At 37.6% G+C, this 22000-nt stretch overlaps 2 protein-coding genes across 2 annotated transcripts in view; both read left to right on the plus strand.

Annotated features, from left to right (window-relative positions):
- Positions 1 to 1243: 1243 nt before the first annotated feature.
- LOC133323023 (protein lava lamp) lies at positions 1244 to 12109 on the plus strand. Its single transcript, XM_061531979.1, has 7 exons — positions 1244 to 1385; positions 1445 to 3791; positions 3822 to 6179; positions 6468 to 11525; positions 11592 to 11709; positions 11781 to 11929; positions 11992 to 12109. Exons 1-7 carry the CDS (start codon positions 1308 to 1310, stop codon positions 12081 to 12083), a joined length of 10200 nt encoding a protein of 3399 aa, XP_061387963.1. The 5' UTR covers positions 1244 to 1307; the 3' UTR covers positions 12084 to 12109.
- Positions 12110 to 17755: 5646 nt separating this feature from the next.
- The window catches only part of LOC133323011 (uncharacterized), a 46018-nt gene continuing 41773 nt past the window's right edge, over positions 17756 to 22000 (plus strand). Inside the window, exon 1 of the mRNA XM_061531966.1 lies at positions 17756 to 18564. Coding sequence (XP_061387950.1) covers positions 17926 to 18564 — 639 coding nt within the window. The 5' untranslated portion in view covers positions 17756 to 17925. The remainder of the gene's footprint in view (positions 18565 to 22000) is intronic.

Here is a 22000-nt window from a genome sequence, read left to right on the forward strand (position 1 = left end):
AAAAATTGTAATTTATAAGTTGCTTTGGCCTACCTTGAATAATTGTACCTGATGATTACAATTTTTTCTTTTGTGTCCCCCCTGTTCTGTCAAAACTATTACTCAAGGTGTATATGTGTTTGTAATGTCTTGAAAATTATAAACGAAATTAAAAAAATTAAATTCAGTAGTAATTAATATTCAACATTACAGTACTCAGAGAAACATCGTTCGGAGAATTGGGAATAATTCCTATTATTATCATGGTACAATAGTAAATTTTTTTTGTCACAGCCATATACAAAATGTGATACTGTGTGTGTAGTGTTTTGAAAAATATAACAACATATTTTCGAAAATCCATTTCTTTGAAGATGAATTTTACAACATCTGTGAATGATTCAATATGTAAATCATATCCCCAATTCAATTTTGAAAAAATGTAAAATGTTGTAATGGTAAAATATTAAAAATATGTCAAATGAACAGAACGACTTTTCTTCTTTTTGGAACCTCCAATTAATGTTACATATTTTGAATGTCATCCTCATGGTGGAAGGACAAAATAATCAGCTGAACTTAGCATCGTTTTAAGTTGTTATAAAAGAAAAATATATTTGAAATTTTAGAGAAAAATCACTTACAAAATTCCAGATTTCCAAATTTCTCAAAACAAGGTGGCAATACTGTACGTAGGTATGTATTTATTTTAATCAATGATATCAATTCACTGGTAACGTTGAATAAGAAGAAGCTCAACTACTACTGTCACAGTTTTTTTGCTGACATTGCCAGCGATTATTATTGTTTTTTATTTTTAATAAAATTGTTCTTTAAAATTATGGTAAAAAATTATAACTTATTTCCTATTAATGCCAAAATCATGGACTAACCATTGCTGCAATTCTATTTCTCGATAACTATTGTTTAAACCCAGTGAAACTACTTACTTTCTCAACCTGGAAAACGAGAAATGAAAAATTGTTAGAAATGAACACGTCACAACGTATCAATTCATAATTCTTTCGACATTCAATAAGTTGATGTCATATATAAAAAAATATTGGACATTATTTTGCATTTTCACGATTACTGTTTTAATGCAGATCATTGTTGAAATATCTGAACTTTTATCTAGAGGTTGTGTTCTTTTATTTTCAGTACAAGTAGCCAATGTTCAGCATATTATTTTTACGAATCTATATTGAACAAGAGAAAACGCATACAACGTCCACTTATAAATGTGAGATAAAGTAGTCCACATAGCAAGCAAAGATTGTATACAGTGTGCCACAACTTGCAAAATATAGAAATTGACACGTACGAAAATGTCCTCCGAACCGAACGAATCCCTTCAACAGACGAACGACATCAGTAATCTGCAGGAAAGTTTTCTGCAACAGCAGGTAAGATTAATATTTTATTCAACTTGAAATAAAGCCCTACTGAAAAGTGCATATTTCAGGAAAAAATTTCCGCATTAAAAGAACTGGTTCGAAAATCCGGAGCAGCCCATGGTACATCGAAAAGTGCTGCCCAAGAGAAGGTCAAAAATATAGCCGAAAGACTAATGAAGTCCAAGGCCAAGTCAAAGCAGGGCTTAAATGTTTCAACATACTCGACAGAAGTGACTTCACATGAAGCCTCTTTGGGTTACGAGGAGAAGCCCAGTTTCCTGAATATTTCGCAAGCTTCACCTATGCCAAGCCATGCATCCACGCCAAACCCAACCCCTATTAAAATCCATACCCTTACACCTTCAGGCTCAGTCAATACTCCCGGAAGTGAAAAAATTGCCTTGATGCGACAGCAATTGGAACAGAATAAACTGCGAATGGCACAGAAAGCGTCAAGCAAACAGCATTTAGAACAGTTGGTATCACAGCTTAAGGAGAAGTTTGATTCGACGCAACAGTGTTTAGAAAATACTTCCGAGTTGGGCAGGTCCATGTCAGATCTTAATCATCTTATATATACGCCAACCAGCAGGGAAAGGCACAAATCTGCCACGGACCTTACAACGCAAAACTTTAGCTTGGAAAAAGAGCGAATCAAGTTCTTGGAAAACAGATGTCGCTTGCTCGAAAAGCAATTGGAAAAGGAAAAACAAGGAAGCGGCAATCGCAGCTATAGTCAGGATGCTGAAAATAAAATTCAAGAATTAGAAAAGATGTTGGCCACTCAGCAGTCCATGTTCGATGAAAAAGAGGCTACATTGAGGAATGAAATAAGTCAATTGCAGCTTCAAATTTCTGAGTACCAATCCGATTCCCGACCAAAACCGGAAAACTACGAAATGTCAGATGTTAGTGAAAAAATAGAAAAATTGACAAAAGAAAATTCACGTCTGTTACAGGAAATTGAAAAGTTGTCATCGGAAAAATACCGTGTTCAAGATATCGAGGAAACCAGCAAACTGCGAGAAGAAATTTGTCAACTCAAAGAACAATTAGACGCTTCAAGGCAAAAGGATTCTGCTGAATCTACTGATTTAAGTACAGAAAATGAACTACTGAAATCAGAAGTGGAGAGTCAACTTAATCGCATAAAAGAACTTCAGGAAATTAACGATGTATTGGAGACGGCTCGTTGTGATTTAACCTCCAAAACAACACAGCTCGAAGAACAGGTAAAAGAGTTACAGGCAAACGTAATTGTTCTGCAGGAAAAACTTAAATGCACCGAAGAAAAATGCCAGGAATTGCAAGCAGTTTCAGATGCCCCCAACGTTTCGGATTCCACAAAACCCGACACAGACACCCAAGTTAAGGCAGAGATGGCAAAACAGATCCAAGAGCTAATGGATGAGATCGCAATATTAAGAGTTGAGAACACTAAACTTCAGGAATCAATATTGGAAAATGAAAAAATTGAAGTAAACGATTCTTCCATTGCGGAAAAAATAAAACATTTGGAAGCCACCATCGAATCGCAGAGAGAAGATTTGCTAAAAACCCAAGAAACCCTGAGGAAAAACGAAGAAGAACTAATGGAAAAGACCATAGAACTAAATGTATTGAACGCAAACTTTAAAGTTCTAGAAGAAAAAATGGAAAAGACTACTAAAGCCAAGCCACTTTTCTCCACATCTGGAACATCTGGCCAGCAGGACAGCGATAACACAGAACTTGAAATGGAAAATCAGCAGCTTAAACAAAAATTGGACGAATCCAATAAAGCTATGATTAAATTGAAGCTGAAATGCAAACAAACCGAGAAACAAATAGAAAAACTGAAAAAGGGGTCAGATCTTCACGGAGAGGTAGTGCGATTGGGCAAGGAGAAAGAACAATTGCAACAGAAGATTACAGAACTTGAGGACGAGAAAGGACAGTGGCAGCTGACACAAATGGAGCACACACCTTCCGCATGTTCGCATGACACCATCTTAAAGGAATACAAGGAACAAGTGGATGCCCTCTCGGCAGCGTTGCAAGAAAAAGAAAAACAATATGAGACGTTGAAACAAGGTGAAAGCACTCGCGTTAAATCCGAGTTGACAGAAATCCAATATGAAGAGCAAATCAAGGAGTTAACGGAAGAGGTTGCATCGTTGCGCACTGAATTGGATTGCAAGGAGAAAGCACTGCAGGCGGCCAATGAAGCCATTGAATTAGTTAAACAGCAAAAGGAGGAACTGGACAAAAAACTCGAACATTACTTAAATGAAAACATTGAGCTATTGGAAAAGGTTGAGAAACTCAGTAAGTCATCCTCTTCAGCCGAATCAATAGAAATCGTCGAAAGACTTACGCAGCAGGAGAAGCAGGAACTCGAAGAATTTAATAAACGTCTGGAAACAGGGGAGACAAGCCAGTCCTCCGATATGGCATCGCACAAAGATTCAGTCAACGAATTAACTCAAACGGAAATGAATCCAGAGCTAACTGAAAGCCTCAACAAGTTACGTGAAGAGAGTTCAGAACTGATGTCCAAAATTGAACTTTTCACCAATGAACGTCGCGAAGTCTTAGAAAAAATGGAACATTTGACTTGCGAAAATCACGAACTTTTGCAGCGCATAGAAGAGCTGACCAAGGAAAAAGGCGATTTGGAGTCGAAATTGCAATCAGCCAAGAAGAAGCAGGATGACCTGGTGCATAAACTGGAAAGCGCTAACAAGGAAAAGAACACCCTCGCTGTACAAATGGCCGAATCAAAAGCAAACAAAAATCAACTCTCGCAGGAATTAACATCACTGCAGCAATCCTCAGAGGTGGTGCCTGCCATTGAGAATGGCGAATCCCTGTTCGAAAAGTGTGAAAAGTCCCTGTCAAAATTGAACTGTGAGTTGGAAGCATATCGCAAGGCAAACGATAAGAAGTCCAAATTTAATGCCTCTAAAAAATTGGCCAAGGAAGCAGAAAATGCGCACACACAACTAAGTGAGTTGTTGGTCAAGGTAAAGGATGCCAGCAGTGCTGTGGAAACGGTTACCGTTGTCGAAACTGTTGTAGCTGTGACAGCATCGAATGGCAAAGCTTTAGCAGAATATGAACAGCTCACAGCCCAAAATCGGGAACTTAAAGCATCAAATATGGAACTGCGAAGACTGCTGGATGAAGCCAAATACCAAAGTCAGGAAGACCAAAGCGACAACAGATCCTCAGTTGATCGTTCTGTTGAACAAGGAGTAGGTGAACCTGAACTGGACAACAAACTAAAAGAGGCTGTGCAACAGATAGAGAGCTATGAACAACAACTGACCGATTTGCAATCTAAAGTTGAGGATCTAAGCCGTGAATTGTACGAAGCACGTACTGCTGGTTCAGAGAAATCCGATGAAATAACAAAACTCACCGAAGAGCTAGCCAATCTGCGAAAACTTTCCGAAGATTTCGATCGCGTTATTAACGACAAAGAGATGGCCCATGAACAACAAGTCGAACAGTTGACGAGACTACGTAAGCAGCTCGAATCCAAATGTGAGACTTACGAACAAGAGATGGAAATTCTGCAAACTCTTGTCAGTGAGCAAAAGCAACAGCTAATTGAAGCCTACAAGGAGCACGAACACGAAATGAACGAGAAGCTCCTGGCATTGCAACAGTACGAGGAACAAGTGCGAAGCCTCAAACAGGAACTGGCCGAGATGAAGCAAAATTCGTCATTGGCTGGAAATGAATTGACACGAGAATTGCAGAGTGAGTGCGACAAACTGAGAGATGCCTTGAAGATCAATAAGAATTTGGTACAGGAGCAACTCAATGAACTGTCGAACAAGCAAGACACTATAGATACCCTAAATCAGCAATTAATTGACCTTTACAAAACCATGGAAGATAATTCGAATAAAATAATTGAGAAAGAGGATGAAATCGTCGAACTTCAGGAGGAAATAGACAGTAACAGGCAATTGATGCAGCAATTGGAGTCGAAATTGGAGAGTTCGGAGCATGAACGTCAACAACACTTGCAACAACTGTCTCTAATGAAGGGGCAACTTGAAGACATTGAACGTCGCTACCAGGAACAATCGCAGCAGCTGACACAAATGCAGGTCGGGCGTGATCAGCTGGAGCAGCGTAACAAGGAACAATTAGAAAAACTTAAAAAATATGCCGCCAATTTGAAGAAGAAAGCACTTCAATGCCAAGAGTTCGAAAACAAACTCAAAGAAGTTCAGGTCCAATTGTGCGACAATAAGGAAATAGAAGAACTCAAAAACGCTAATAAAACATTGATGCAAGAACTTGATTCGACCAAAGAACAGTTCAATCTAACCAGGCAACAACTTGTCTCCAAGGAAGAAGAACTGGTAGATCTTGCCAATATTAGAAAGACTTTGGAACAGGAAGTGCGACAACTGCAATTAGCTATTGACGAAAAAGAGACATCCATAAAACACCTGCAGCACATTCAATCACAGCCACCAATCTCAGCCGTCGATGTAGACGAATTTGAGCAGTTGAAACAGGAGCAGATGCTCACTCAGATTGAACTTGAAGATTTGCGTCTTGAAACACAAACTGCTCAGAAGACCATTGCCAAGTTGGAACAGGAGTTGAAAACTGCAAGGCAAGAGGCCTCTGACTGGGGTGACTCCGGTGAGATTGAGACCTTACGACTAGAGCTGCACTCGGCTAAGAATGCAAACACAAAACTAGAAGGTCAATTAGCGGAGTATGCTCAGAAGCTGATCCAGCTAGAAAGCGAATTAGATGCAGCCAGGCAAGAAACGTCGGATTGGGGCGATTCTGGTGAAATTGATAGCTTACGTCTCGAGTTGCATACGGCTAATAATACAATAACAAAACTAGAGGGCCAGCTGGCAGAAACTGATCAAATTCGGGAGGAACTTTTGTGCACTCAAGAAAATCTAGCCCTGAAGGTTCAAGAAATCAGTGAATTGAGGCAGTCTATAATGGCCTTAGAATTGCAACGTGATGTGCCAAACAATGCTGGGGGCAACAAAAACATTGAGCAATTGTCGAAAGACTTAGATGAGAAGAACAATCAACTTGACCAACTCTTGGCAACACTAGAAGACAATAAAAAGCTTATTGCTACACTGACGAAAGAAAATGATGAATATCTTCAAACAATTAACAACATGAACGAAGAGTTGCAAGCGGAGAAAAATGCCAAACAAACGCATGACGCAGACGAAATTATAACGCTCAGAAACGAGCTGACAACGCAAGAACAACGTCTGAGAGAAGTCTCAGAGGAGCTGAAAGCCAAATCCCTCAAGTTCGAAAAGTCTAAAGCTGTCATCAAGGAGCGCAACGGACAGATACAACGTTTACAAACGCAACTTAAGGACTTACAAGATAAATTGTCAACAATGCCAGAGGAAGAAGTAGCCACAACTGCAAATCAAACCGACATTGGTGTTGTCAACAACCAATCATTGAAGTCAGACCTCGAAGCTCTGCAAGCAGCCTATAATCAACTTAATGACAAATACAACTCTGAAAAGACAAGTTTCCAACAAACCATAACACGCCTGGAAACCCTTCACGACGGCATTCAAGCCAAACTGCAGGAAGACATGTCATACATTGAGTCTCTGGAACAGGAAAATGCTAATTTCAAGGAAAAAATCGGTCGCCTGCAGGAATGCGTAGCATGTTTTGAAGAACGCAGAGCTTCAATGGAACGCAAAGTAAATCTGATGGATGCTCAATTGCAATCTACTTCAGAAGAACATGCTAAGGCAGAGGATGAGCTAATCTACCGCTTGAATATGCTCTCCGAACACGACGAAGTAATAGCGCAACGACTCATCGAGTCACAAAGTGAAAAAGAAGAAATGGAGGAGAATCTGCGCAAACTCCAAACCGACTACAACGTATTACAATCCAAATACGTCAAATTGGAGAAAGAATATGCGGAATTCAAGGAGGAAACCAGCAATGGATTTGAGCAGGAATTGTCAGTTTTAAGAGAACAACTTTCCAAAGCCGAATCCGACTTAGAACGACAAAGGGCTGTTTACGATGGCAAGTTGGCATCTAAGGCTACAGAATTGGACGAAATGGAATGCGAGTTAAATGATCAACTGCAACAACTGAATGAAGAGAAGCGTGAACTAGCCGAAAAACTCGAAAGATTGACTGACAAATGTGCAGACCATCAAAATGAAATTTTGCGACTTCAAGAAAATCTCAATACTGTGGAACAAGCCAAGTCAGAACTGGAGCGTGAAACCTCGTGGCTTAGAATGCAGAGTGAAAACTCCCAGCAAGATCTGTACGATTTGCAGGAGTTACGCATGCAGTCCATGCAGGACAAGACCGAAATTGAGAACTTAAGACACCAAATTGAAACGTTATCGTCGAACCATGAAAGCGAATTACAGGCTTTGCGTATCCAAATATCTGAGCTAGATACGCTTAGAATGCAGGTGGGACAGAATCAAACCGACGACCAGGTATTCATTGAGACGGAAAATAAGCGTCTCACTGATTTGTTGGCCGAAAAAGAAGCTTTGATCGAAAACTATCAGCGACAAAATTTGCAACTGCAAATGGCCGCCGCCAGTACTGCAGCCAACAGCAACAACATAAGTGCCACTCAGGCTGATCCTTTCGCGTTGGCATTTGGTCCGCCTGGCCAATCGAATACATCTGCTCCAGATACTTATGAACATGAACGCTTGACGCAGGAATTGAACGAAAAGAATTCGTTGATAAGCCGTCTCCAACAAGACCTTAATATACTTCAAGCCGAATTTAATACTTTACTCGAAGCCAATCATGAAATGCAACGCCAGGTCAATGAAAATCAACATGAAGCTGCAAGAATTCAGACAACACAAAGTGCGAATCAGACATCTTCTGCAGGGCAGGAATCCACCGATGTCATACCAGCACCCCCTATGTTCTTCACATCGGATTCGACGGTGCGCTCGCCTTTCGATGACATCATTCAAAGCAGCGTAAATCAGCAACCGCCTGTAGAGCAACCAACAATTGAGGATCTGCAACGCAATGTGTCCGATTTGGAAAAGCATGCACAGGATTTGGAACAAAAATTGGCAACACGCAATCAAAAAGATGCAGAACACGAGGATCGATTGCGGGAATTGGAGAGCCGTCTACATGAAAGAGAACTACTACTTCAACAATCCAAGGTTGAATTGAAGAATATCCAAGAAGAGCTAACAACCAAGCTTCTTGCCGAACAGAACGAAGTCAGTGCAATACGTCAGCAGATTACACAGCTAGAAGAAGTGCTTAGACAAAAGGATGAAGAATTGGAAAAATACCGTCGAGAGGAACGTGAGCGACTAGACGAATTGCATTTAAAGAAAACAATGCACTCATTGGAAAATCAGATTGTCCCTGATCCAGCCATACAACCCACGCTGGATATGTTCTTTGGCAATTCAAAGCAATCTCAAGATTTCAATCCATTTGTTATACCAGAGGTATCCACGGAACCAGTCGTGGAGGAACTTATTGTACCAAAGAAGGTACGTAGTTGTCATCCTGAAGAGAAACGCAACACGCCAATTTCAGTGCTCGATATTGGAGGAGATGATTGGGGTGCAGACGCTTGGGGAAATGAGGCCGCAGCTGAAGCTGAGCATTTTGCCAAACAATCGGCTACGATGACTGGTGCCTCACCGGCATCCGTCTCCCTAGTGCCCAGAGAACAACAGCTGGAAATACAAAATCAGGAATTAAATGAACGTCTGCAGGAACTACAACTCGCCCTTGAGCGTAGTGAAGACCAAAAGAAAGAACTGCACGTTAAATCGGGTAAACTTATGAAGAAACTTAAGGAGTACAAGGTCAAGATCGATGAACTTCAAACTTCCATGAATTCATCTGCATTCCGTAAGTCATCGTCAATTGAATCTGGCCCCTCGATGTTTGATGATTTGGACGCAGCTATTCAAGAGGAACTAAAGGGCCAAATAAAGGCGTTGGAGGTCAAACTGGACGAACAATTGAAACAGCAGGAACAATTCCAGACTGAGAAAGAGAAGTTGTTAAAACGAATTGACGTTTTGACTTCGGGCAATGAGCGCATGGCCGAAATGAAAGAACGTCAAGATATGGAAGTACAAATGTACCAGGCTCGCATTAGAGAATTGCAACAACAATTGCAAAGCCTTGATGATTGGGGAACAGACAGCACTAGCGAACCAGTACCTGCTCCAACCGTAGACGGTCCATCAGTGACCCAGTCGCCACCATCGTCAATCGATGGGGACCTGCAAGCTAAAATAAAATCTTTAACTATGGAAATACAAGATATTAGTGGTGACCGTTTAGAATTACAAGCCTTATTGGAAGAAGAGAAATCCAATTCACAGCGGGCAGAACAAACCATAGAATCTTTACGTCAAAAACTTGCCGCGTTGGAAGAGAAGACAACACACAACACAAATAATGAAACAACGCAGCTCAACAATCTTAAGATTGAGCTACAAAACCTTCAAGAATCCTACAATAGTCTTCTTGATTCAAATAAAAAGCTCTCCAGTGACTTTGCAGCACAAGCTGAAGTTTTGTCACTATCCCAAGCCAACGAATTGAGACTAAATTCGGAACTGGAAGGTCTGCAGAAGGAAGTAATAAATTTGAGAGAAACACTTAACAATACAAAACAAAGTTTGATTGACTTGGAAGCCGAATTAGCGTCATTGAAGGAGCAAAAGGAGAAACAACTGGACGCTGCCATACATAATCCATCCGAGACACCGATCTCTGATTTGGATCGTATACGTTTGGATAAACAGCAGTTGGAAGAGCACGTACAACACCTCATGCAGGAGATTGAAACTTTGAAATCGAACACATCCCAGTTTGAGCAAGAGCGTAAAATGTTGGAAGAGAAACTACAAACTCTTCAAAATGAAAACGAACAGCTCAAACAAAAAAATTTCGGAGGAGCGAGCAGTGACGAGCTATCGGCGCAATTGCAAGAGAAAGAATCTGAAATATTGCATCTGAAGCAGCGCATCAACGATCTGATGAACGAGGATCAGACTGAGAAGCTTGTTTTAGAAATCCTAACCAAAAATCAAGAAATTCAAATGCTGAAGCTTCAAGTAAAAGACCTGGAGGAAGACAAGCACGAATTAGAAAACAATCTGTCATTGCAATTGACCAAAGAAATGCAATCCAGGAAAGAACCGACAACTGGTTTAGCAAAGGAAAGGGAATTGGAAAACCAAATTAGGGATTTGTTGACGGAGAAGAAACAAATGGAGGAAGAACTGCAGGTGCTAAATAATCATGTACTGGAGAGTCTACAACAAGAGGACAAGATGAAAATGCTTACATTGGAATTGGATACGAAGAATGTAGAAATTCTAGAACTACGCCGAACAGTCGAAGCTTTGCAAAAGAATGGGGAAAGCAATGCCGGAACGGCCGCCGATATCGATGCACTCAATGCTCAATGGCAATTGGTTGTGGAACAGCGTTGTGGTGAAATTGCGAAAATGTGGCAGGACCATTTAGCGCAGCGTGAACACGATTTCAAAGCGCAAGAGGAAAGATTACGTGAAGAAATCAATGCCTTGAGAACGAACCAACCGCCCAGCCACTCTATAGACTCTGTACAACAAATTGTTTCTGTAGAAACCACATCATCATCAACTCCAGCATCGGAGTCTACCACAGCATCGGGAAGCACATCGGCTGAAGCCTCACACGATGGTACTCCCGTACGCATAAGGCCCAAGGGCGGAGAAGCTAGCGCTGATGCATTGATGGAACAGATGCAAAGAGCCCTAGAATCACAAGAAGTTGAAATTGTTACACTCAAAGAACAGCTAGCAATACGCTCGGCGGAATATGCTCGTTTAGCGGCACAATATGACCCATTCAAATTGCAAAACACAACGTCCCACATTGGTGTGGTGGATAAGCGCAAATCGACAAATACTTCCGATGTTACTCCCGTTACCAAAGCCGAATTGGACTTGGCCCTATATATGCTACACCAACGTGATATGCGTTGTGAGGAAATGACTTTGGAACTAGTTTCCCTCTTGGAAGAAAGAGATACATTGCAACTTAAACTGTCAAATACACTACGTCAAATGGAAGCAATGAAAGCTCAATTGGGAGCATCTCCTGATGGTAAATGGAATTGAATTGGAATGGTAATTGAATGGACTTTAGTATTTTTATTATTCTTATTTGCAGTTACGTCCTCCCCCGAAGGCATATCCACAACACAATTACCAAAAAGCCAGGAAATTAATGCAAGTAACATAGTTGCAGGTTCAACTCAAGCTACTGCAGATGATGAATTAAGTCTAAAGTGAGTCAGGCAGGCATCTCAGTATCGTCTAGTATTGAGACTATATAATTTGAGTTTTTATTATTTCATAGACTATCACAACTTCAGACTGTAAGTCACGCAAAGGATAAAGTTATCAAAGAGGAGCGAGAACAACGTATACGTCAAATGGAGAAGTTTCAACAGGATATAGCAAAAATGCCTCCAGCAGCTGTGTCAGAGCTAACTGGAACAGATATGTGTAAGTAAATCTGCATCGTTTACTTAATATATAACACTAACAACGTAACTTCTGATTTTTAGCCCAAGCAAATCAAGCCGCGCCAAATGTGTTACTTAACTGGTTGTGGGGCAACAAGACTGGCCAATCGGGAAGTTCCCAGCCAGATTTCTAGGCTAATATGTAGAAGAAGTACCTTATGGAATTCTATTAAAGTTAACTGACTATATTTTTTGTCGTACCGATTATCAAAATAACATAATTGCATATGCAATTTCTTCCTTTGTATGTACCGTGTATTCATATTTGTATATATCGTGTGAAATGATTCTAACGATCCGCCGGCATATCCCATTCCCCAAAGCATTGGTGCCTGAAAACTTACCAGTGTTACATTCGTTGGTTCGTTTAGAATTGTTTATCGCTGAAGCCAAAATGAGTTTGCAGATTTTGTTGGCATCCAATATATATATTAAAAAATAATAATAGCTAGACTTTTTTAAGATGTACGTTTCTAACTTTAATTTCAATTATGTTTAGTTTTATGAAAAAAATATAACGTAAAAATATCAAGCAAACTAATAAACATGTTATTTAGTGGAAACCTAATACTATTGTAGTTTTGAATTACATTGAAGTGAGTGGCAAGGTCTGTGTATTAGGTCATCCAGTAAGGCATAGAGATTCGTAAAAAATCAATCGTTTCAATTTTACAAAACAAAGTATCAATTGTGTTTTTTGAAGTCCGAAGTTTTTATTTAATTTTAAAGTAGGTGTTAATCAACAAAATTTCAGTTGAAACTTTATGACTTCATTTTTAATGTAGAACAATTAATTCGTAATTCAAACCATTTTATTAAATTCATGGCATTACATTTGTAATTCATAAAATTTTATAGCAAATTCATAACATTTAATTTCAAATGATTTCATTTCGAAATTATGTTATTATATTGTAAATGAAATACTACGAATTACAAAAACTATGTTCTGAATTACAAATGAAGTGTTATTAAGGGACTAATATAAATTTCAAATTTTATTTTATGACTAACAATTGAAATAATTTGAAATTCAAATGAAACTATCGAATTACAAATGAATTGGTGTGAATCGCAATTGGAATTCTCAAATTGAAAAATGGCGTTAATTATCACAAATAAATGACTTACCAAAATTATCTATTACAAAAGACAACCGTTATTTTATTATTTTCGGTAATAGTTAATATCCGTTTTATAACACAGTTATTATTATTTAAAAAATACAATTATTTGATAGTTTAGTAAAAACGATCAGAATTTCAAGAGGTAGGTATTTTTATCCTAATTATGGGGATATATTTTTTCTTGGGGGAAGTAACCAGTTACTTGACCCGGAAGTTCGGGTACGGGTACCCGGTTCTACGAATCCGATTAATACAAAATTGGTATCACTTTAAAGCTTATGAAAATACCTTTCCATTGTACATAATGCCACACCATTTTGAAAAGGACACATTGTAATCTTATCAGGTTCGACTTAAACGGAGTTTTTCAATGAAATCCAAACCCGTTCTTGTTTACTATATTTCCTAAACGGTTTGAGATATATTTTTTTCTTGGGGACTAAAAGGGGATTCTGTCGCGTAGAAAGAATTTCATTGTTTTTGTAGGGCTCTGAGGCCCATATCTATTGATCCACAACAGATACAGCCACATATCGCACCATTTTGTAAAGGGCAAATTGTGGCCTCTCATTTGAGTCAGGACTGCTGAGGACCCCATTTCAAATTTTAGCAGTTCCCAAGCAAAAAACTAAGAGAACTGATGAGGATTTGTGGCGAAATCCGAAACTATAGTCTTCTCTGCCTTTCCCGGAAGTAATCAATGTGACCATAACCCACTTTAAAAATAAAAATCTTATAATTTTTATTTTTAAAATAACAAGAAAGAGATCAGCTGGCTTACCTAAAAAAAGGAAACACACACATCCCTACAAACAAATGACATACTGAATCTAAAAAACTCTGATCGTTTTTACTAGATTTGTTTCGACACTTTTTTCGCGATGTAACGTTACTTCTTGAAAGTGACGCGGACGTGGTACATTTCTTCCAGAAGGAAGTGACTTCTGCGATGGGAATACGATTATCTTCCGCGACTGTTTCTATCGCCTAGGCGTTACGTCGACGTTACTTTGTAAATAGTTTTTGATTACAGGGGCCATTTATATTAAACCGAATTCCACAACACAAATCGAATACGTCGTCGATACTTTTTTGACAACGGATATCAGCGATGCTTTCCACATTTGCCAAAAGTTTTGCTCTCAGATGATTGTTTGGAAAAATTCTACTAACATTTATTTCAATGGAACTTGTGGAATTGATTTTTAACAAACTATTTCATTTAACAACAAATTATACACTGTTTCGTTTTATTCAGTCAGAAAACTTTAAAGCAAAGATCGATCAACCAAACCGCTAACTTTTGATGGAGTTGCCAGAGTATAAATTGCAATAGTCATACAAATTCAGGAATTAGTAGATCGGTAAATTTTTAAGAATATTTAATTTGCTGCAATTACTATGACATAAAAACCGCAGGGAGCCCAGCTGCTTTTCATGTTTACTGTGAAAATTCATTATGAAAAATTGAACGAAGACCAAATTTTTGACATTAGACTTGGAAGAAAACAGCCGACTTTCGCTAGTACGGTGACCTTATTAATAGATCTTGGTCGGGACCATGATGCAATAATAAGGTGATGTATCAAAACAAAAACATTTTTTTGTCTCGATTATCTGTCAAATTTTTCCTTATAATATTTCAAAAATTTGGCAGCATTGCACATCGAATTCAAGTAAAATTTACCACTTTGACAGTTAATCAAGACATCAGCTGCTCTAAATGGACTACCTATTCATTGTGCCATGGTCGGGACCATGGTACAATAAATAGATAGTCCATTTAGCGACGCTGATTACTCGACAAACTGTCAAAGTGTGTAATGTCTACTTAAATTTTATGTACAATGTTGCCAACAATGTGAAATTTTATAAATAAAAATTTGACAGATGGTCGAGGCAATTCTTCAATTTTTTTCCATCAAAAAACCGATTCTTGTATAAACCGATATATCGGACAGTCAATAAAAAATGACGTTCTCTTTTCCTATTATATTTGGAGGAGAACAAATAGTAAATAACAATGTCTGATTCCCTAAAGTTCAATTTTTATTATCGTATTTTTTATTTCAAACATAACTCAAAAAATGTCATATCGAACTTGACACGAGTATTACGATACAATCAAATAAACTTAGTATTGCAGTTACGTTGTATAATTTTACCATGATCAATTTCAAAGAAAATGAAAAATAAATTCCATAAAATTGTATGTATGTCGATTGGCATATTTTCAATAAATTAAACACAATATATTTTCTGAACATTGCTCAAGATTTAACCATGGTTGTTACAAATTCTATTTATACGTTTCGGAGGCAAGGGAACTTAAAAATATTTATAAATATAAATTATATAAATATTCTACAAAAATGTTTCAAAACCAAATTTCCATTCGATTATGTCAAAAGCAAAGGCATTTTAACAGCTCGGGTGAAATCATGTGCTCATATAGGACGACCTTATTATTGGGCCATGACCATGATTAAAAGTCGACTTCGACTTTTAAGGCATAAGCAGAATGGATCTGTTTAGCTTAAATTCATGCGTATGCGTACGAATTTATTCACCTCAAAAGTTAATTACATGTATTTCAATGAATATTACCCAAATACGCATTGCGTATAAAAATATAAAGTTGAAAATTTTCTACATTGACAATGCGTATTTTGGAATTTTTGTTTTTTGAAAAAAAAAATCTAGTCATTGAAAATTGAAATTGCAGTACGGGAACATACCAAATGTAAACATTTTTCGATCAATTAAACAAAATGTTTTCATCCATTTTCACTGTTTTCAATTGGCACAGATGCAAATAAAGTCTGCGTATTTGGGTAAGACGGACGTCTTACAAACCCTATAAAGGTGAGAAGGTGAGTATTTTTGTACGGAGCGCAATAAATTAGATACGACTCTTATATGTAAATTCGTTTCAAGACAGATATTTTTATAAAACAAATAGACCTTTTGTTCAAACAAAGGATTTGAAAAAATAAACTCATGAATTAAGGACTAAGCAGAATGCTCGCGTTGAGCCATCCGTCGCGTTATATGTTATCGAAAATACAACAACCACAAGGAAACGATATGCGTTTGTGTTATCGTTTCCTTGTGGTTGTTGTATTTTCGATAACACATAACGCATCGGATGGCTCAACGCGAGCATTCTGCTTAGCCCTTTAAGAATAATGTTGTATGAACGGCTTAATTCATGTACATAATTCTGAGAGCGAAAACGTTGTTCATGTGCTCGTCAGAACATGGCTCCCTCAGTTAAGGGGTAAGCAGAATGCTCGCGTTGAGCCATCCGTCGCGTTATATGTTATCGAAAATACAACAACCACAAGGAAACGATAACACAAATGCACATGGTTTTCTTGTGGTTGTTGTATTTTCGATAACATATAACTCGACGGATGGCTGAGCCATCATGGCTCAACGCGTACGTTCTGCTTAGCCCTTTATGGTAGCGTATATGGGTGAGCATGCCTTAAGACATTAGACGAAAAACTTTATAAACGTTTCTCGTACTGCAAGAATCTCCTAGTTTTTACTATAATAACAATTTCTCATTTATGATATCGACAACAATTTTTAAAAATTAGTAGATTCTTGCAGTACAGGAACATACCAAAAATAAAATATAAAATAATAATACATTTACATCATTGTTATAATAATCAATAATTGCAACATTTTATAGCGATAGTTTGATTGACCAAAGATCTATTAATAAGGTCACCAAGATAGCCAAGGGAGACCAGCTGATTATCGATACCTCTCAAGTTTGCTGTCAAAATGCATTATTGTGAATTGACTTCCATTATGAAAACGTAAACAAAGTCGAAATTTTTGACATTAGACTTGAGAAAAACCAGCTGTTTTCCGATTTCGATTGCTATCTTTGGTGACCTTATTAATAGATCTTGGATTGACCCATGGCCTATAAATAAGGTCACCAAGGGAGACCAGCTGATTATCGATACCTCTCAAGTTTGCTGTCAAAATTAATTATTGTGAATTGACTTCCATTATAAAAACGTAAACAAAGTCGAAATTTTTGACATTAGACTTGAGAAAAAAACAGCTGTTTTCCGATTTCGATTGCTATCTTGGTGACCTTATTAATAGATCTTGGATTGACCAAATCGACGACGGAAGATTATTCGATTATTATTTGGTCACTCAAAAATCGAATCGATTTGCCGAAAGTCGACTTAGGTATCCCTATTTCCAACATTGGGAGCGATTCATTCTGTTGGCGTGAGTCGGTGAGTGTGAGTGAGTGCGGGTCAATTTTGTGTTGCTTCAACGAAGAAAATAAAATACGAAAATAACGAATAAAAACAAAAAACAACAAGATTTTGTTTTTGGGTTTGTTTGAAGATATTTTGTTTTTGGTTTTTTATGTTGGGGAAAGAAAGGAAAGAACGAACGAACGAACGTGACGAAATAAAACAAATGATATCGAATGAATAGAAGAATCCAGTCGGGAACTTGTTGAATGCTTTAACACAGTGACAAACCAACAATTATTTGCAAGTGAAATTAAGATTGTTTAAATTTGTATAAAATTTTGATTGGATGTTTGTCGGTCCGGTAAGAAACAAGTGTAGTAAATTTGTGAAGATATTTGGGTCGTTGTCGCTGTCGTTGCCTAAAATCTCAAATAAAAGTAAAACGAGAAGTGCGATCGATCATAACCTCAATATATTAGCAAACAAAGTGAAGTGAATATTTTCGAATTGGGGTAAGAACCGGTGACCCAGAGTGAGCTGTTATAAAACTGCACTCGCGCACAGCTTCTTCGAAAATTCCCAACCGATAAAAGCACCATTATAAATCCACAATGGACCTTTTGTGCACGGAAAACATAATACACGAGTATGAAACGGAAACATTGTGTCACCACCAACAAACTCTACAAAAACAGTCAACGTCGTCGTCGCCGTTAAAAACAGAACAAAAACAGATCCATCAATCCGCAATAAGCAACAGCAGCAACAGCAATATCTCGCCAACGTCGCTGTATTCCAGCAGCTCATCGTTGTCATCGTCCAGCTGTTGCTCTTCAACGACAAACTCATCGGGATACAATTCGACCGGCAGCAGCAGTAGTAGCAGCAGCAGTGCCAGCAGTTGTCACTCGTCCAAGCTGACATGTGAGGAGAGTGCCAACTCGGCTTATTTGGAAACATGTGCTCCAACACAGCACCAACAACCGGCTCATCAAAACAACTCCTCCTCGTGCTCCGGCAGTGTGACATCATCAACAGGACAAAATGTCTACACAAATCACTTGATACATCGTTCTTTGGACTATGTCAATACCGCGACAGAAGATCCAACATTTTTGACCGATCGCTGCCTGGAAAATGCCCTAAAGGCTGAAGAGAAGAGACCCCAGCCAATTTGTACGTATTTCAAGACGATACAAAAGGACATTACCCCGCCGATGAGAAAAATTGTGGCCGAGTGGATGATGGAGGTATGTATTCGAGTAGATGTAATGAAATTTTCTGTGTCATACATTATTACAGATCGGTATAGTTTTGTAACCGTCTTACCAAATTAAATAGTATGCCACCATTGGACTTTCTGTGACCATCAACAGTATCTGTGGCCATCAACAGTACCCTCAAATCATTCATCTGACATGTGGAAAATCTCCCTGTAAAATGCAAACATTAGCAATATTTTGTAATTTGCAGGCGCCATTCTAATCAGTTAAACATCTACGACGAATATACACACATACATATGCATAGAAAATCTATAACCGCACAGAGGTTTTTGTTCTGAATTACAAAACAATTATTAAAATAAACAACGTTAGCGATTTTCAAGCTAAAAAACAACAAAAAGAAATTAACAACAACTAATCATTAACAATAGTCATGATCATCTAACGAAAACACCTACCTTCGGGCGAGAGATGTTAATGATTTATGAATAATTGAATTTTGTAGAAATAAAAAATGAAACGAATATTTAGAAATATTTGAAGCAATGGGTACAAATGCCTACCAAATTCAAGTATATTTGAAAGATGCTTTGTTAGATTAGGAATTATGACTACATTACAACAAGTACACTACAGAAATTATACTCACTGGAATTTATTGGTCATATAAATCGAAAGAAATAGTTTGGAATGGGTTACTAACGCAAATCCATCAGTCTGTAATTGGAACTATTGATCCAATTTGTATACATATTTGCAACGTTTTATTATATGTGGATTTTGTTTTTGATGTTCTAACATCATGGTGTCTAATGGTTTTAGTTATATTAGAAATCTGAATTTATGGACATTGTAAAATATAGTCGTACTTCCCAATATAGGGTCTCCAGTAGAGAACTATTTGATCTAAGAACTATTTGTGGCCTATGACTGTGCAGGAATGATATTAGTATTTCTATCCCAAAAATTATATGCAAATTCAACCTTTTATCGAATTTGTCAACATATGTTCCGATATAACCACGTAGCATTTTATGTTATTTATTGTCAATCAAACAATTCTTTTCCCCTTTTCTGCTCGGTTCTCTTTGCTAAATTCAAATATTAGGTATAAATGTTGAGTGTGTGAGTATTAGTCCCACATTTTTTGGTTTAATTTTAGCACATCGTTCTATTGTTGTTATTTTTTTTGTATATGTATTTTGTTATCAAAGAGAAGCCACCATTTTTTGTTTAATCACACTAAATGGCAATGTTCCAAAGAGCCCAAAACGCATGGAGGAAGTCCTCAGAATATACAAAAATGATGTGCATATTTATATGTCATATAATCCAAATTGTTTCGGCTGCTTCGGGATTTTCCCATATGAACTTAATAGAGGGTGAAAGGTACGAAACTCTTGATAAAATGTTAATCCTAAACATTTATCAACTTTCTTCAGAGCACAGCATTTTAGTGCAATATATTCGTTCTGCTTCTGCTTAGAGAGAAAGTTGTTATCACGTCAATAGAATATTTGTTGAAGATTTTGATTAAGTAACATCATGAATATTAGAGTAGACTGGACTTGAAATAAGAGATGTTAATATTCTGATATATTACGTTTTTATTATTTGGTTGTTAGATTTCGTATAAGTAGTCATTTAAGAATGCAGGTTTACTTTCCAAGAAAAAAGACAGGACAAAATTAATTGTATGAGATTTTTTTAGTCTCTGTTAATAACCCAGCGATTACCATTCTGGTTAAATACTAAAAATCCAATAAGGATTTTCCATTTCTTAAAACAACATTTACCAATATGCCAAGTAAATGAAAACATTTTCCAGTTGTATATTCTTGAAAGAAAGACGCGCGTGTGTTTGTGTGCTCTCAGCACCCTCTTGTAAGTGCTACCTCAACTCAACCCTTAAACAACTATTTGCGAAACGTTGCCGTTCATTGTTAAAAACAAAAATACAAGCAACCAACCACCACATGTTGTTGATACAGCAGTGACCTCGTCGTATTCATCATTATGACAATGACGACTACGACGAATGAACAACTTGTTGAGACTTCGACGACAGATGCAAGTATAAAGGCAACCAACCCATAATAAGTGCGACGGGTATCGCAAGCAAGCCTTCAGATGTAAGAAACAACATGTTTTTGCCTTATGTAGTCCTCATTTTATTCCTTTGAACGGACACCTTTAGTGGTTTCCTGTAAGTCCTTGCAAAGACCCTTCATACTTTGCGAAATATTGCAAGTTTTTTAGTTTTCTTGTCGTTTGGAAATAACAAATGCAGCTGCTTGTTTTCACTAAATTTACACAGGTTTACAAATTTTTGTCAACATTCAAAAGAGAACCAATAAGTTTCGTATTTACTTGCTTTAATATAACGTACAATCGTTTTAATTTCTTAAGTATTGAAACATGGAGTAATATTTGCGAACCAGAGCTAGATTTTGTTTTATTTCAAATAATCAAAAACTCGATAACATTTACGTAGCAAAGCAACATGTACAGCAGCATGTTAAGAAACGATGGAAATTGAGCCTCGAAATCCAAAGACGATGGTGGTAGTTTTTAATTTTTTACCTGTGCTTCGTTTTTGGTCTTGTTAATCGGTGAGAATGTGATCGTCACAACATGTTCTGTGGCTGCTAGTTGTGTCGTGTGCATACAATGTTTTGTTCTATTAAAATTCATAAGCGTGGTTTTATATTTGTCGGGATCGGGATCGGTGTTGAGAGTTTCTCTCGAGAGAGAGAGTAATTAGAGTTGCGCTATTTTTAATTTTGTAACAAGCGTACTTTTTGTTAACAAAAGGTACGAATTGACATAAACGTACCAAAACAAAAATTAGATTTTTTTATTATTCGTGAATACATTTACGCTTAAATTATAACATATGTTATTTATGCAAATAACTGGTATAAATATTGGCCAATATTTCTCGATAATTATGATTTATTATCATTTGAAGTAGAATTTTAGGTACCTTTTCGTACTTTTTTGTTCCTACCTGTGGCAATGTTTTCCAACACAATTCACAATTTACCACTGAGAGAGAGAGAGAGACTCTCAACACCGATCCCGATCCCGGCAAATATAAAACCACGCAAACAAAAATACAAGCAACCAACCACCACATGTTGTTGATACAGCAGTGACCTCGTCGTATTCATCATTATGACAATGACGACTACGACGAATGAACAACTTGTTGAGACTTCGACGACAGATGCAAGTATAAAGGCAACCAACCCATAATAAGTGCGACGGGTATCGCAAGCAAGCCTTCAGATGTAAGAAACAACATGTTGTTGCCTTATGTAGTCCTCATTTTATTCCTTTGAACGGACACCTTTAGTGGTTTCCTGTAAGTCCTTGCAAAGACCCTTCATACTTTGCGAAATATTGCAAGTTTTTTAGTTTTCTTGTCGTTTGGAAATAACAAATGCAGCTGCTTGTT

The sequence above is a fragment of the Musca vetustissima genome, unplaced genomic scaffold (assembly GCF_032173495.1).
Source record: "Musca vetustissima isolate MV318-11 ecotype Yass unplaced genomic scaffold, APGP_CSIRO_Mvet_v1 utg3678, whole genome shotgun sequence".
Lineage (NCBI taxonomy): Eukaryota > Metazoa > Arthropoda > Insecta > Diptera > Muscidae > Musca > Musca vetustissima.